The sequence below is a fragment of the Pristiophorus japonicus genome, chromosome 3 (genome assembly GCF_044704955.1).
Source record: "Pristiophorus japonicus isolate sPriJap1 chromosome 3, sPriJap1.hap1, whole genome shotgun sequence".
NCBI lineage: Eukaryota > Metazoa > Chordata > Chondrichthyes > Pristiophoridae > Pristiophorus > Pristiophorus japonicus.
The window spans coordinates 7,237,952-7,255,343 of record NC_091979.1 but is presented as its reverse complement, the minus strand read 5'-3'; the positions used below and the strand labels follow the sequence as shown (position 1 = coordinate 7,255,343).

The window sequence follows — 17,392 nt, the reverse complement described above, 5'->3', positions numbered from 1 at the left end:
GGGGCAGGGAGGTGTTGCTACAGTTGTACAGGGCATTGGTGAGGCCACACCTGGAGTATTGTGTACAGTTTTGGTCTCCTAACTTGAGGAAGGACATTCTTGCTATTGAGGGAGTGCAGCGAAGGTTCACCAGACTGATTCCTGGGATGGCGGGACTGACATATCAAGAAAGACTGGATCAACTGGGCTTGTATTCACTGGAGTTCAGAAGAATGAGAGGGGATCTCATAGAAACGTTTAAAATTCTGACGGGGTTAGACAGGTTACTTGCAGGAAGAATGTTCCGAATGTTGGGGAAGTCCAGAACCACGGGTCACAGTCTAAGGATAAGGGGTAAGCCATTTAGGACCGAGATGAGGAGAAACTTCTTCACCCAGAGAGTGGTGAACCTGTGGAATTCTCTACCACAGAAAGTTGTTGAGGCCAATTCACTCAATATTTTCAAAAAGGAGTTAGATGAAGTCCTTACTACTAGGGGGATCAAGGAGTATGGCGAGAAAGCAGGAATAGGGTTCTGAAGTTGCATGTTCATCCATGAACTCATTGAATGGCGGCGCAGGCTCGAAGGCAGGCACCTATTTTCTATGTTTCTGTGGATCGGTCATCTTCTGCGTCACAGCACGTTTGCACGCTGGAGGTTCCCCATTGCTCCGCAGCCTTTGCACATGTAGTGCTTGAATCGGCATTGATAGGCCCGATGACTACCCCCGCAGCGCCAACATGGTGTTAATGGATTCGCATTCATGCCCCACAGTGGACTCTTGAGTCATCCTAGGTCTGGCCTCTGCAGGCGTGTAGGCCTTGCCATGTACAGTTCTGCCTGCTGAAGGCGTTATTTTATGCACAGTACTTGCCAATGAGCTTCGATGCTGCAAAAATATCTGTTTAGTGTTATCATTCGTGGACTTGAAAGCCTGGGCTATCGTGATGGCCTTGCTCAGATCTAGGGATTTGGCAGACAACAGTTTGCGAAGAATGACCTCGTGGCCGATTCCAAGCACAAAAACGTCCCGCAACATTTCCTCGAAAAATCCAACAAATAGCTCGCCACGTTCTGGCCCTCGGAGCGATGGTGCGTGTAAAAGCGATACCTGGCCATTAAGATGCTCTCCTTCGGCTTGAGGTGTTCCCGAACCAGCATGCACAACTCTGCATATGTCTTCGCCATTGGTTTCGTCGGTGCAAGCAGATTTTTGATGAGGCCATATATCACAAACGGTTAGGAGAATCACCCTGTGCTTGACCGCGGTCTCTTCCGTATCCAGCTCGTTGGCCACCAAGTACTTGTCAAGACGCTCAACGAAGGCTTCACAATCATCACCTTCAACAAATCTCTCAAGAATACCAATAGCAGCCATAACTGCGTGAAAGTTCGTGATCTGTTACTCGTCGCCAATTGTTACATTTAGAATAACTCCACAAGATTGTATATCTTAAGCTCAAACTGTTGTGACCTTGGTCTCTTTATTGTAACTCCACAGTGAGGAAGCAGCATGGTAGACTGCCTTTTATACCTGCTTGCCCAGGGTGTGCAGGTGACCCTTGGATCTCCCACAGGTGCACCCCCTGGTGGCAAATCTTACACATTGGTAATGTTTACATACATAACAGTCGGTGTCTGTGAAACTGTACCCCAGTGAGAGTCAGTATGTGTGGAACTGTACCCCAGTGAGAGTCGGTGTGTGTGAAACTGTACCCCAGTGAGAGTCGGTGTGTGTGAAACTGTACCCCAGTGAGAGTCAGTGTGTGTGGGACTGTACCCCAGTGAGTGTCAGTGTGTGTGGAACTGTACCCCAGTGAGTGTCAGTGTGTGTGGAACTGTACCCCAGTGAGAGTCAGTGTGTGTGGAACTGTACCCCAGTGAGTGTCAGTGTGTGTGGAACTGTACCCCAGTGAGAGTCGGTGTGTGTGAAACTGTACCCCAGTGAGTGTCAGTGTGTGTGGAACTGTACCCCAGTGAGAGTCAGTGTGTGTGGGACTGTACCCCAGTGAGTGTCAGTGTGTGTGGAACTGTACCCCAGTGAGTGTCAGTGTGTGTGGAACTGTACCCCAGTGAGAGTCAGTGTGTGTGGAACTGTACCCAAGTGAGAGTCAGTGTGTGTGGAACTGTACCCAAGTGAGAGTCAGTGTGTGTGGAACTGTACCCCAGTGAGAGTCAGTGTGTGTGGAACTGTACCCAAGTGAGAGTCAGTGTGTGTGGAACTGTACCCCAGTGAGAGTCAGTGTGTGTGGAACTGTACCCCAGTGAGAGTCAGTGTGTGTGGAACTGTACCCCAGTGAGAGTCAGTGTGTGTGGAACTGTACTCCAGTGAGAGTCATTGCTTGTGGAGTGGGTGCGGGAGGATAGTGGCGGGGTGGGGGGAGGAGAGGGGGACAGAAGGGGGGAGCGGGGAGGTGGATAATGGTTTAGTGTGTGGATGAGGGGAGGCTCCAGCTCCTCATGTTGACCTCTGCAACCCAGCTGACTAAGCCTGTGGGAGGTCTGGAATGCGACACCTTCCTTGATTCAATATCTTCTCACTGCTTCATGCAGGAGGACCCTGCCTTGCTGCGCCTGGGCTGCTCTGCGCGATATCCTGTGCGTACAATCTTCGGCCTCACTCTGTACTGAGTCTAGGACGTCCCTCGATTCCCCCCAGCCTTGTTCGTGAGTGTCCATTCACTGGCTCACAGCGTGAGCCAGTTCAAACTACAGAACCAGTGGGAACCTGTTCAACCTTCGTCGCTTCCAGGCCAGATCCAAGACTGTCCCGTCCTCTGTCATCGAGCTACAGTCATCATCATCATCATCATAGGCAGTCCCTCGGAATCGAGGAAGACTTGCTTCCAGTCTTAACATGAGTTCTTAGGTAGCTGCCCAGTCCAATACGAGAGCTACAGTCCCTGTCACAGGTGGGACAGACAGTGGTTGAGGGAAGGGGAGGGTGGTACAGGTTTGCCGCACGCTCCTTCCGCTGCCTGCGCTTGCTTTCTGCATGCTCTTGGCGATGAGACTCGAGGAGCTCAGCGCCCTCCCGGATGCACTTCCTCCACTTAGGGCGGTCTTTGGCCAGGGACTTCCAGGTGTCGGTGGGGATGTTGTATTTTATCAAGGAGGCTTTGAGGGTGTCCTTGTAACGTTTCCTCTGCCCACTTTTGACTCGTTTGCTGTGAAGGAGTTCCGAGTAGAGCGCTTGCTTTGGGAGTCTCGTGTCAGGCATGCAAACAATGTGGCCTGCCCAACGGAGGTGGTTGAGTGTGGTCAGTGCTTCGACGCTGGGGATGTTGGCCTGATCGAGGACGCTAACATTGGTGTGTCTGTCCTCCCAGGGGATTTGTAGGATCTTGCGGAGACATCGTTGGTGGTATTTCTCCAGCGACTCGAGGTGTCTACTGTACATGGCCCATGTTTCTGAGCCATACAGTAGGGCGGGTATTACTACAGTATGCGGACGATGCTTGCGTCTGCGAACATTCAGAGGCTGAACTCCAAGTCGTTGTCAATATCTTCACCGCGGCGTATGAAAGCATAGGCCTTACACTACACATCCATAAGGCAATGGTCCTCCACCAATCTGACCCTGCCACACAGCACTGTCCCCCAATCAGCAAGATCCATGGCGCGGCCCTGGACAACGTGGAGTACTTTCCATACCTCGGGAGCCTATTATCAGCAAGGGCAGACATCGACGCCGAGGTTCAACACCACCTCCAGTGTGCCAGCGCAGCCTTTGGCTGACTGAAGAAGAGAATTTTCAAAGATCAGGCCCTCAAATCTGGCACCAAGCTCATGGTCTACAGAGGTGTAGTGATAGCCGCCCTCTTGTATGGCTCAGAGACGTGGACCATGTACAGTAGACACCTCAAGACATCTCCACACGATCCTGCAAATCCCCTGGGAAAACAGATGCACCAACGTTAGTGATACACTCATAATAAAGAGTGAAACTGAGTACTGTGTACAATGAGCAAGTGTGACCTTCGCTCCTTTAATAAGATACCAGAGTGCAGGTACCTCATGGGTGGCCTGCTTTTTATACTGTGCTCCCAAGGGATGCTGGAATCTTTTGGGACTCCCAACAGGTGGGCCCTCTGGTGGTCAGGTTGCATAAGGGTTAAATACATAACAGTTCGTGTCCTCGATCAGGCCAATATCCCGAGCATCAAAGCACTGACCACACTCGACCAGCTCCATTGGGCGGGCCACATTGCTCGCATGCCTGATACGAGACTCCCAAAGCAAGCGCTCTACTCGGAACTCCTACACGGCAAACGAGCCAAAGGTGGCAGAGGAAATGTTTCAAGGACACCCTCGAAGCCTCCCTGATAAAGTGCAACATCCCCACCGACACCTGGGAGCCCCTGGCCAAAGACCGCCCAAAGTGGAGGACGTGCATCCGGGAGGGCGCTGAGCACCTCGAGTCTCATCGCCGAGAGCATGCAGAAACCAAGCGCAGGCAGCGGAAGGAGCGTGCGGCAAACCTGTCCCACCCACCCTTTCCTTCAACCACTGTCTGTCCCACCTGTGACAGAGACTGTAATTCCTATATTGGACTGTACAGTCACCTAAGAACTCACTTTGAGTGGAAGCAAGTCTTCCTCGAGTCAGAAGAACTACCTATGATGATGATAGCTCACCGTGTGAATCCCACAGTGCCTGTGGGACTGAGTCCCATGCACACACACACAGCAGGAAAGGCTCAGGCTCCATCCCCGGCCTGTGGGACTGAGCTGGTCTCGGGCGGTGTGGGCCTGATTGCAGTTCGGGTTCCCAGGAGGGATGGCCGGGGGTAAAGTGCTGGATTGTGAGCGGTTCCCCAGTCACTGTGCGTGCCCTGGGGACCAGGCCAATTGTTCCCCGACAAATCCCTTTGTGTGAGATAGTCAGAGCACCACACAGCTGCTTGGTAATATTGAACAATGAGACAGGAGTGAGTCAGTATGTGTAACCCAATCTGTGACCATCTCTCCCACGACTCACACCAGGAAATGGCCGTGAGGTGGCCAGGAGAGAGTTAAGCTCATGTCCTATTTTTGACTCAAAGATTAAAGACTCGGAAATTCCGAGCTTCCTCGCAGAGACTCACAGCTGGAATAACTTGGATTTATTTACTGTTTGTTTGTCCATGAATTCAGTCCCTGGTTCACTCCCTTACACGCACAGTTAGACGGACAGGCACAGACACACACGCACACACAGACATTCACACACACGCAGTCACACACACACACACACACGCACACGTATAGACAAGCACATGCACACAGACAGTCACGCACACGCAAAGTCACGCATACACGGACAGACAGGCACACACATACGCTGGGAATGGAGCCTGGGCCCCCCTGCTCTGTGTGTGGCTCAGTACCACACTGGGTGAGACATTTCTCCTGTGAGGCAGTGGTCAGCGCTGATCGACTCCGACAAACCTGCTGCTGGGATTCTGGATTTTGGAATCACGCTGTGTGCTCACTCTGATTGGGCTGATTTGAGGATGACACTGGTGGCTCAGTGAAGGCTCTGTAATTGATGTTTTATTGGGAGTTGAGTGATGTGATTACCCAGAGACACTGCGCTCAGTGCCTTCGACCAGCTGGATTATGGAGCAGTCAATCTGAAATCTCAGTAGATAGTCCAAGGCCTCAACGTCACTCCCAGTATTCCACAGCCTGTAGAGCAAATCCGAAAATCCAAATGGGCACTGTTAGATTCCCAAACGATTGCGATTCTCCGTCAGTGACAGTGTATCACGCTATCTCTGACCGCCCCCCCGCTCCCCGACCTTCTCCCCCTCCCCCTCCCGCTCCCTGACCTCCCCCTCCTCCTCCCCCGATCTTCCCCCGCTCACCCTCCCCGACCTCCCCCCCCGACCTTCTCCCCCCTCCCCGACCTTCTCCCCCCTCCCCGACCTTCTCCCCCCCCCGACCTTCTCCCCCCTCCCCGACCTTCTCCCCCCCCTCCCCGACCTTCCTCCCCCATCCCTGACCTCCCTCCCACTCCCCGACCTTCTCCCCCTCCCCGACCTTCCCCCGCTCCCCCTCCCCGACCTTCTTCCCCTCCCCGACCTTCCCCCGCTCCCCCTCCCTGACTTTCCCCTGCTTCCCCTCCCTGGCCTTCTCCCCCTCTCCAACCTTCCCCCGCCCCCTCTCCGCCCCTCAAATCCCTCCTCCCTGGGCCGTCCCTCTCTGCCCACCCCCTCCCTTCCCCATCCCGCTTACCTAACCCCCACCCTCCCCCGATTCCTAGCCCCTGCCCCTGCTGGACCATGTCTGTCAGAATTGGAAGTGTCCTACTACAGTCAAATAGCCCAGGGCTCCCATTGGCTGCGTGCCGCAGTGACCTTGGAGGGGGTGCGGGGAGGGTGCGGGAGGCTGCGGTGCCCTCTCGGGCTTCCTGTGGTGATTACAGTGTGACAGTGCCTCGCTGTGTTGGTGCAGTTGTTGCTGTTTACCAGGACGGGTGAGCCGTGGTGACCCCCGATGGGGCGGGGGGGTAGGGGGGACAGACTCAGGGGCTGTGTGCCCTGTTTCCTATATTACCACAGTGACACATCAGAAAGTGGGTGATTGGCGATGGGCTGTGGGACCTTCGAGCTGTGTGATGGCGGGGATGTTGCACGGACCGAGAGGCGGGTGGGGGTGGGGGGAGGGTTGTACAGTCTGCTGCTGGGACGTCCCGATGTTGGGGCGCAGTGGGCCCGGCGGGAGGAGCCCGACCCTGGGACACTGCCACCTGTGCCCACTATGTTGAGATGGTTTATCCGTCGAGACTGGTGTTGGTTCCGGGGGAGACAGAATCCCTCTGGGAAGACGCTCACTGACTGCTTCACGTGTTTCTGAGGGTTCAGTGTCCTGTTTCTGAATGTTTAAAGTGTCTTGGTTATCAGATCTGCAATGGTTTCGATGTGAATGAGTTAAAAATCACAGCTCGGAGGAGCCGGGGGAGGGGAATGAGCCGGGCCCTTATAAGGCCAGGTAGGAGGAGAGAGGCTGCTGATGCTCAGCACGGCCAGTCTCAGTCACTGCAATCTCTGGTTTCCCAAGACTTAGAGGTGGCAGCCAGTGATGACTGGAGAGACAGAATTACAGACAGAGAGCGAGAGAGAGACAGAGAGCAAGAGAGAAAGAGAGAGAGAGACAGAGAGGGAGACACAGAGAGAATCAGAGAGGGCACTAGTCCCTGCAGCTGTGAGCAGGATGTGGGACGATAGTGAGTAAGGCAGAGAGAGAGGCTGGGTGCCTGTGGGTTCTGTGAACAGCAGGCTCTATCTCTGGGCTCTCGATCCTCTGGATGTACGTCTGCTGACAGATTGAAGATGCTCCGCTTTCCCACGTCCAGCACTTTCTATCTGAGCTGAGATAAGCGACGGCATCGCTGGGATTTATTTACCCTGAGCACGGTGGAGCTGATCATGGACACATTCAGTGAGGTGAGTGAATCTGCGGTCCTGCCCTTGTCCCACGGTTACTGACCTCCTGCCTGCACCGGTTCCTGCACATTCCCAGCCCCGGCCCCCGGTCCCCGCACATTCCCAGCCCCAGTCCCCACACATTCCCAGCCCCGGCCCCCGGTCCCCACACATTCCCAGCCCTGGCCCCAGTCCCCGCACATTCCCAGCCCAGGTCCCCGAAATCCGCACATTCCCAGCCCCGGTCTCTGGTCCCCGCACATTCCCAGCCCCGGTCCCCGGTCCCCACACATTCCCAGCCCCGGTCCCCGGTCCCCACACATTCCCAGCCCCAATCCCCGCAGATTCCCAGCCCCGGTCCCCGCACATTCCCAGCCCCGGTCCCCGAAATCCACACATTCCCAGCCCCGGTCCCCGCACATTCCCAGCCCTGGTCCCCGCACATTCCCAGCCCCGGTCCCCGAAGTCCACACATTCCCAGCCCCAGCTCCCTGCACATTCCCAGCCCCAGTCCCCGCACATTCCCAGCCCCGGTCTCTGGTCCCTGCACATTCCCAGCCCCGGTCCACGAAATCCACACATTCCCAGCCCCGGTCCCCGCATATTCCCAGCCCCGGTCCCCGCACATTCCCAGCCCCGGTCCCCGAAATCCACACATTCCCAGCCCCAGTCCCCGCACATTCCCAGCTCCGGTCCCCGCACATTCCCAGCCCCGGTCCCCGGTTCCCGCAAATTCCCAGCCCCGGTCCCCACACATTCCCAGCCCCGGTCCCGGCACATTCCCAGCCCCGGTCCCGGTCCCCGCACATTCCCAACCCCGGTCCCCGCACATTCCCAGCCCCGGTCCCCGCACATTCCCAGCCCCAGTCCCCACACATATCCAGCCCCGGTCCCCAGTCCCCGCACATTCCCAGCCCCGGTCCCGGTCCCCGCACATTCCCAGCCCCGGTCCCCACACATTCCCAGCCCCGGTCCCAGCACATTCCCAGCTCCGGCCCCGATCCATGTACATTCCCAGCCCGGTCCCGGCCCCGATCCCCGCTCATTCCCGGCCCCGATCCCCGCACATTCCCGGCCCCGATCCCCGTACATTCCCGGCCCCGATCCCCGCAGATTCCTGGCCCCAATCCCCGTACATTCCCAGCCCCGGTCCCCGGCAGTCAGTAAACTTCACCATTTATGGGCTAGCAGCTGCCGTGTAATTTGTGCATTGAATGTGCATGGGATTGATCCAGATTTGGTCAGGGATCGATCCGGGATTGATCCAGGATTGGTCGGAGATTAATCGATGATTGTTCGGGGATTGATCCGGGATTGGTCGGAGATTAATCGGTGGTTCAGGGATTGATCCGGGATTGGTCGGGGATTGGCTCAGAAGCACACTATCCTAAGTTAGGGGTGGAGTCCAGATTTGGATGGTATTTCCAAGCCCTGAAACCATTCTGACTCGGTCCTTCCGTCATTGCTGCAATCAAATCTTTGCACCAGCACCATTGTGGACCGTGGGATGGAGGGGCAGTGCTGAGGGAGTGTTCCACTGTCGAAGGATCAGTACTGAGGGAGTGCTGCACTGTCGAAGGGTCAGTACTGAGGGAGCGCCGCACTGTCGGAGGGGCAGTACTGAGGGAGTGCTGCACTGTCGGAGGGGCAGTACTGCACTGTCGAAGGGTCAGTACTGAGGGAGCGCCGCACTGTCGGAGGGGCAGTACTGAGGGAGCGCCGCACTGTCGGAGGGGCAGTACTGAGGGAGCGCTGGACTGTCGGAGGGGCAGTACTGAGGGAGTGCTGCACTGTCGGAGGGGCAGTACTGAGGGAGCGCCGCACTGTCGGAGGGGCAGTACTGAGGGAGTGCTACACTGTCGGAGGGGCAGTACTGAGGGAGTGCTGCACTGTCGAAGGGGCAGTACTGAGGGAGTGCTGCACTGTCGAAGGGTCAGTACTGAGGGAGTACTGCACTGTCGAAGGGTCAGTACTGAGGGAGTGCTGCACTGTCGGAGGAGCAGTGCTGAGGGAGTGCCACACTGTCGGAGGGGCAATATTGAGGGAGCGCCGCACTGTCGGAGGGGCAGTACTGAGGGAGTGCCACACTGTTGGAGGGGCAATATTGAGGGAGCGCCGCACTGTCGGAGGGGCAGTACTGAGGGAGCGCTGCACTGTCGGAGGGGCAATACTGAGGGAGCGCATCACTGTCGGAGGGACAGTACTGAGGGAGCCCTACACTGTCGGAGGGGCAGTACTGAGGGAGCGCAGCACTGTCGGAGGGACAGTACTGAGGTAGTGCCGCACTGTGGGAGGGGCAGTACAGAGGGAGTGGCGCACTGTCGGAGGGGCAGTAGTGAGGGAGCACCACACTGTCGGAGTGGCAGTACTGAGGGAGTGCCGCACTGTCGGAGGGGCAGTAGTGAGGGAGCGCTGCACTGTCAGAGGGATAGTACTGAGGGAGCACCGCACTGTCGGAGGGGCAGTACTGAGGGAGCGCCGCACTGTCGGAGGTGCCGTCTTTCGGATGAGACGTTAAGCCAAGGCCCCCCCCCCCCCCACTCTCTCTCAGGTGGATGTAAATGATCCCACGGCACTATATCGAAGAAGAGCAGGGGAGTCCTGGGGCTAATATTACTCCCTCTACCAATATCACTAAAAAACAGATTGTCTGGTCATTATCACATTGCTGTTTGCGGGAGCTTGCTGTGCACAAATTGGCTGCCGCTTTTCCGACATTACAACAACAACTACACTTCAAAATTTATTGGCTGTGAAGCGCATTGGCAGGTCCTAAGGTCGTGAAAGGTGCTACATAAAGGCAAGTCTTTATAGACTCCATTATCTACCACGTTAGTTACCTCCTCAAAAAATCCACCAGGTTTGCTAAACATGACTTACCCTTTACACATCCACGCTGGCTCTCTCTGATAACCTCATAACATGCTTGTCCAAATTCTCAGTCTCTCTGCCCCTAATAACAGATTCTGGTAACTTCCCCACAACAGACATTAGGCTAATGGGCCTGTAATTTCCTGCTTTATCTCTCCCACCCACATCTTAATCACATGAAAGAGATGTTAATTTAATCAGAGACCCAATACTGGCAGCCGTCGATGTTGCAAGGGATCGGTAGAGAGGTGAAAGTTCATAGAGCGATGTGAATAACAGCCGTTTACTGCAAGTGTGAGACAGGAACATCCTGATCACAGGCAGTGCAGACTTCGGCAAACTGGGTCAGCAGCACCGAAACCGTGCTCACACAAAGCACATCAAATCTTGCACGGAAACAGCACATGTAGTGTCAGCACCAGTTAGATACAGAGTAAAGCTCTCTATCTAATTTCGCTCAAGAGTCGACCTGAACCGCAGCTGTGGTAAAAACCATTGAAACGGGGTACGTGAGGTGGGGGGAAATTTCGGCTCCCTTGACTCTTATATTTAAATCCTCTTGTAGTAAAGGCCAACATACCATTTGCTTTCTTAATTGCTTGCTGGATGTTAACTTTCAGTGACTGGTGTACAAGGACACCCAGGTCCCTCTGAAGACCAACATTTCCCAATATCTCACCATTTAAAAATACTCTGCTTTTCTATTTTTCCTACCAAAGTGGATAACTTCATATTTCTCCACATTATATTCCATTTGCCATGTTCTTGCCCACTCACTGAGCCTGTCTATATCCCCTTGAAGCTTCTTTGCATCCTCCTTACATCTTACATTCCCTCCGAGCTCTGTATCATCAGCAAACTATATTACACTTGGTCCCCTCATCCAAATCATCGATATAGATTGTGAATAGCTGGGGCCCAAGCACCGATTCTTGTGGCACCCCACTAGTTACAGCCCGCCAACCCCAAAATGACCTGTTTATTCCTACTCTCTGTTTTCTGTCCGTTAACCAATCCTCAACCCATGGCGTGTATCTATCCCGTGCTGTAAATGCCCTGGAAGTGTTTGATGGGGCAGTGTAGAGGGAGCTTTACTCTGTATCTAACCCCCTGTACCCAACCTGGGAGTGTTTGATGGGACAGTGAAGAGGGAGCTTTACTCTGTATCTAACCCCGTGCTGTACCTGCCCTGGGAGTGTTTGATGGGACAGTGTAGAGGGAGCTTTACTCTGTATCTAACCCCCTGTACCCAACCTGGGAGTGTTTGATGGGACAGTGTAGAGGGAGCTTTACTCTGTATCTAATCCCCCTGTACCCAACCTGGGAGTGTTTGATGGGACAGTGTAGAGGGAGCTTTACTCTGTATCTAAGCCCCCTGTACCCAACCTGGGAGTGTTTGATGGGACAGTGTAGAGGGAGCTTTACTCTGTATCTAACCCCGTGCTGTACCTGCCCTGGGAGTATTTGATGGGACAGTGTAGAGGGAGCTTTACTCTGTGTCTAACCCCGTGCTGTACTTGCCCTGGGAGTATTTGATGGGACAGTGTAAAGGGAGCTTTACTCTGTATCTAAGCCCCCTGTACCCAACCTGGGAGTGTTTGATGGGACAGTGTAGAGGGAGCTTTACTCTGTATCTAACCCCGTGTTGTACCTGCCCTGGGAGTGTTTGATGGGACAGTATAGAGGGAGCTTTACTCTGTATCTAAGCCCCCTGTACCCAACCTGGGAGTGTTTGATGGGACAGTGTAGAAGGAGCTTTACTCTGTATCTAACCCCGTGCTATACCTGCCCTGGGAGTGTTTGATGGGACAGTGTAGAGGGAGCTTTACTCTGTATCTAATCCCGTGCTATACCTGCCCTGGGAGTGTTTGATGGGACAGTGTAGAGGGAGCTTTACTCTGTATCTAATCCCGTGCTATACCTGCCCTGGGAGTGTTTGTTGGGACCATCTCCATATTGCAGTGCTGACCTGTAACTCGCTGCCGTATTTGGTGCTTTCGGGCAGGAGACGGACATCTCAAAGAGTGTGAGGATCATCGAAGGACCTTGGTAGAATCCCAGTTTGTTGTCATTCAATCCCTGATCCCTTGTTCAAGAACGTTACCAATTATTAGATTTTAGGACACTTCCTGTCTCCTCAGTCCCCTGTGACTGTCAGTGGATTGAGCGAGACCATTAACAGCAGCCATTAGCTTGCGCAGCATTCACTGGAGTCAGTTCATGTTATTTATTGATGAGCAGTCTGCTCCATTCGACATTGCCAAATATACTCTGGGACAGTGTCAGGGTGGAGTCGCTGAGGGAAGCGACTCCCAGCGCGCCCCCAGCACTGAGGGTGAGACACAGTGTACCCCTAGCACTGAGGGTGAGACTCTGTGTACCCCCAGCACTGAGGGTGAGACACAGTGTACCCCCAGCACTGAGGGTGAGACACAGTGTACCCCTAGCACTGAGGGAAGCGACTCCCAGCGCGCCCCCAGCACTGAGGGTGAGACACAGTGTACCCCCAGCACTGAGGGTGAGACTCTGTGTACCCCTAGCACTGAGGGAAGCGACTCACAGCGCGCTCCCAGCACTGAGGGTGAGACACAGTGTACCCCCAGCACTGAGGGTGAGACACAGTGTACCCCCAGCACTGAGGGTGAGCCCAGCGAGCCCCAGCACTGAGGGTGAGACACACTGTACTCCCAGCACTGAGGGTGAGACACAGTGTACCCCCAGTGAGCCCCAGTTCTCAGTCTCCCTGCGTGTGTCCCGGGCTAACTGACCTGGGCCGGGCTGGCACTGAGTCACAAACATAATCCAGCACCCAGCCTGGCACAGAGTGCGGGCTGAGATTGATTGGTTAAGAGACAGAGAGAGAAGGGGGAGAGACAGACAGAGAGAGAGAGAGAGGGGGAAAGAGAGAGAGAAGGGGGAGATTCAGAGAGAGAGAGAAGGGGAGATGGAGAAGGAGGGAGAGAGAGAGAGAGTATATCTGGATAAAGAGGGTTCCTGCTCCCGACTCCCGTGCAGTGTCTCCCCCTCCCTTAGGCGATAGGGTCAGGGGTCAGCGGGACCGCGTGGGATGGCCGATGGGGTCAGGGTCACAGGGACCTTATGGGAGGGGTGATGGGGTCAGGGTCAGAGGGACTTTACGGGAGGGGTGATGGGATCAGGATCAGAGGAACCTTACGGGAGGGGTGATGGGGTCAGGGGTCACAGGGACCTTGCGGGCGGGGTGATGGGGTCAGGGGTCGGAGGAGCTGGGGCTGGGCATGCTGATTTCAGCGAATATTAGTGGCTACAGGGGAGGGGGCGATGTGAGGGAGGAACATACGGCCAGACGGTGGGAGTTGATGTTCAGCCAGTTAACCCCTCATGGTCGCTGTCTCCCGGGAGACCGTATTTTGTGGTCTGGGCAGCTGTGTTGTGTTAAAGGCTTTCTGCCTGATTAGCTCCTGGCTGATTTACAGGCTGTGAGGATGGTTCATGGCGGGGGTGGAGGGCTAGATTCATACACACCATCTGCTGCCTCGTCGCTCTCTTCACCAGACCCTGGGTCATTTCTCCTTCAGGGTCAATGCAAAGGGAGCAAGCCCCTCCCCCCGAGCTCTGCCCATAGCCTGATCGGTTGGGAGTGGAGGGGTGGGGGGTTGCACTTGCTGTACCGAGCGTTGGTTTCAGTACCTGTTTGTGACGCTGACTTTAAATCTGCTGCGGTCTTCTTCAATATGTTAATATTTAATACAAACAGCAGCAGAACCCCATGAGGGGGAATCGCTGATCTGTAACTATCGGGCTGATTATATCACACCAGGTCTCTTGAGTTACAACGGACTGAACAGGAGTGTGAACGGGGGGAGTGTGAGACTCATAGAATCATAGAGGTTTACAGCACGGAAGGAAGCCATTCGGCCCATCGTGTCCACGCCGGCCAACAAGAGGCTATCCAGCCTAATCCCACTTTCCAGCTCTAGGTCCGTAACCCTACAGGTTACGGCACTTCAGGTGCACATCCAAGTACTTTTTAAATGTGGTGAGGGTTTCTGCCTCTACCATCCTTTCAGGCAGTGAGTTCCAGACCCCCACCATCCTCTGGGTGAAGACATTTCCCCTCAAATCCCCTCTAAACCTTCTACCAATTACTTTAACTTTATGCCCCCTAGTTGTTGATCCCTCTGCTAAGGGAAATAGTCCCTTTCTATCCACTATATCTAGGCCCCTCATAATTTTATACACCTCAGTGAGGTCTCCCCTCAGCCTCCTCTGTTCCAATGAAAACACATCCAGCCTATCCAATCTATCCTCATAGCTTAGATTCTCCACTCCCGGCAACCTCCTGGTAAATCTCCTCTGTACCCTCTCCAGTGCAATCACGTTCTTCCTCTAATGCGGTGACCAGAACTGCACGCAGTACTCCAGCTGTTGGCCTAACCAGTGTTTTATACTGTTCAAGCATAACCCCCCCTGCTCTTGTATGCTATGCCTCGGCCAATAAAGGCAAAAATTCCATATGCCTGCTACCTTCAGGGATCTGTGGACCTGCACTCCAAGGTCCCTTTGTTCCTCTACACTTCAGTGTCCGACCATTTAATGTGTATTCCCTTGCCTCGTTACCCCTCCCCAAATGCATTACCTCACACTTATCCGGATTAAATTCCATTTGCCACTGTTCTGCCCACCTGACCAGTTCATTGATATCTTCCTGCAGTCCGCAGCTTTCTTCTTCATTATCAACCACACGGCCTATTTTAGTATCATCTGCAAACTTCTTAATCATATCCGTTATATTCAAGTCTCATATTCAAGTGAGCAGCAGGGAGAGTGTGAGGGGGGGATGGAATTTAATATAGGATGCAAAAACTGGAATGTTAGATTAATTGTAATAGGCTGGGAGAAGGTGTTTGTTTATTAAAGGAAGAAAAACTTGCATTTATATAGCGCCTTTCATGACCACCGGACGTCTCAAAGCACTTCGCAGCCAATGAAGTACTTTTTGAAGTGTAGTCATTGGTGTAATCTAGGAAACGCAACAGCCAATTTACGCACAGCAAGCTCCCACAAACAGCAATGTGATAATGACCAGCTAACCTGTTTTTGTGATGTTGATTGAGGGACAAATATTGGCCCAGGACACCGGGGATAACTCCCTGCACTTCTTTGATATAGTGCCATGGTATCTTTTATGTTCACCTGAGAGGGGGGACAGAGCCTCGGTTTAACGTCTTATCCAAAAGACGGCACCTCTGATAGTACGCGCTCCCTCAGCACTGTGCTGGAGTGTCAGCCTAGACTTTTGTGCTCAAGTTGCCAGAGTGGGACTTGAACCCACGACCTTCTGACTCAGAGGCGAGTGTGCTGCCCGCTGAGCCTCAGCTGATACTAACAACAACTTGCGTTTATACAGCGCCTTTAACGTAGTAAAACGTCCCAAGGTGCTTCACAGGAGAAGTTATCAAACAAAATTTGACACTGAGATATTAGGGCAGGTGACCAAAAGCTTGGTCAAAGAGGTAGGTTTTAAGGAGCGTCTTAAAGGAGGAAAGAGAGGGGGAGAGGTTTAGAGAGGGAGTGCCAGAGCTTGGGGCCTAGGCAGCTGAAGGCATGGCCACCGATGGTTGAGCTATTATAATCAGGGATGGTCAAGATCTATTATAGATCAGTTAGCCTAACATCTGTCATTGAGAAAATGCTGGAGTCCATTATTAAGGAAGTAGTAGCAGGACATTTGGAAAAGCAAAATTCAACCAAACAGAGTCAGCATGGTTTTATGAAAGGGAAATCATGTTTGACAAATTTGCTGGAGTTCTTTGAGGATGTAACGAGCAGGGTGGATAAGGGGGAACCAGTGGATGTGGTGTATTTGGATTTCCAGAAGGCCTCTGTCATGTATGTACTTTTGGGATCACTAGCCACTAGATGGCGTCACTGTTGGAGGCCATTGGGCTGCACGCATGTGTGTGTAGCCCAAGTATAAAAGACCAGCCATTTTGTATATTAGTCACTTTGGGCCTTAATAAAGCAGAGCCAAGGTTATACCTCTTGGAGTTAAACAGTACTCAGTCTAACAATTATTGCACACACAACATTTGGCGACGAGGCAACAAGAACCTTTGCATGCAAAAATGAGCACACTTGGATTGTTGGAGCGATTTGTGGAAGGAGAAGATTGGGCAGACTTTGTGAGCTGTTTGAGCCAGTTCTTTGCAGCCAACAAAATGGAGGAGGTCGGTGACGCAGATCGGCGCTGGGCGGTGTTCCTCACGGTTTGTGGTCCAAAAATTTATGGTCTGATAAAGAATCTACTCCTGCCTGTGAGTCCAACAGAGAAGACGTATGAAGAATTGTGTACACTGGTACAGGACCACCTTAAGCCAGACGAAGGCATCATCTTCTTGAGATACAGATTTTATATGCACGTTCGCTCAGAGGGCCAGAATGCAGCAGAATTCGTTGCTGAGATGTCTAGCGGGACCATGTAAGTTCGGGGCTGTGCTGGCAGACATGCTGCGAGACTTCTTTGTAATTGGCATCAACCACGAGGTGATCCTGCATAAACTACTGGCGGTGGAGACGTTGGACTTGAACAGGGCCATCACGATCGCTCAGTCGTGCATGACGATGGATTAGAAGTCTAAAGCAGATATCAGTGAAAAATCAAAACTTGGCAATTACTGTAAATATGATTAATTCGGTGTTCGGCCGAGCGGCACTGGGCAAGGCCTACCCGATTGCGTACGCGAAACCTGTGGCTGCCCAAAGTCCGCCAGTGGGAATGCATCTGATTTTTCCGTGTTGGCGTTGTGGGGGAAATCACCGGCACCAGCAGTGCCGATTTAAGCAATATAGTTGCAAAGGCTGTCTGAGAGTGGGGCATCTTCAGCGCAAGTGTCTGCAGATGAGCAAGCGTGCTGCGACACACCACATGGTGGATGATGGTCAGACTAGCGCGGATCCGGATACGCAATCCGAGATACCAGAGGAGGAAGTGTATGGACTGTACTCGTTCCTAACTAAGAGCAAACAGATAATGATCAACGTGAAATTTAATGGGGTGCCGGTATCGATGGAACAGGACACGGCGGCGAGTAAATCGATAATGAGCCAGAGGGCATTCGACAGGCTGTGGGATACTAAGGCTGTGAGGCCCA

The 17,392-nt window shown here is 53.5% G+C and overlaps 1 protein-coding gene across 1 annotated transcript; it reads right to left on the bottom strand.

Moving 5' to 3' along the window:
• Positions 1 to 7,444: 7,444 nt before the first annotated feature.
• LOC139260447 (uncharacterized) lies at positions 7,445 to 8,434 on the bottom strand. Its single transcript, XM_070877009.1, has one exon. It carries the CDS (start codon positions 8,432 to 8,434, stop codon positions 7,445 to 7,447), a length of 990 nt encoding a protein of 329 aa, XP_070733110.1.
• Positions 8,435 to 17,392: the final 8,958 nt, after the last annotated feature.

Coding starts and splice junctions, on each gene's coding strand:
- LOC139260447 (XM_070877009.1), bottom strand. CDS start 8,434: ATGAGCGGGGATCGGGGCCGGGACCGGGCTGGGAATGTACATGGATCG.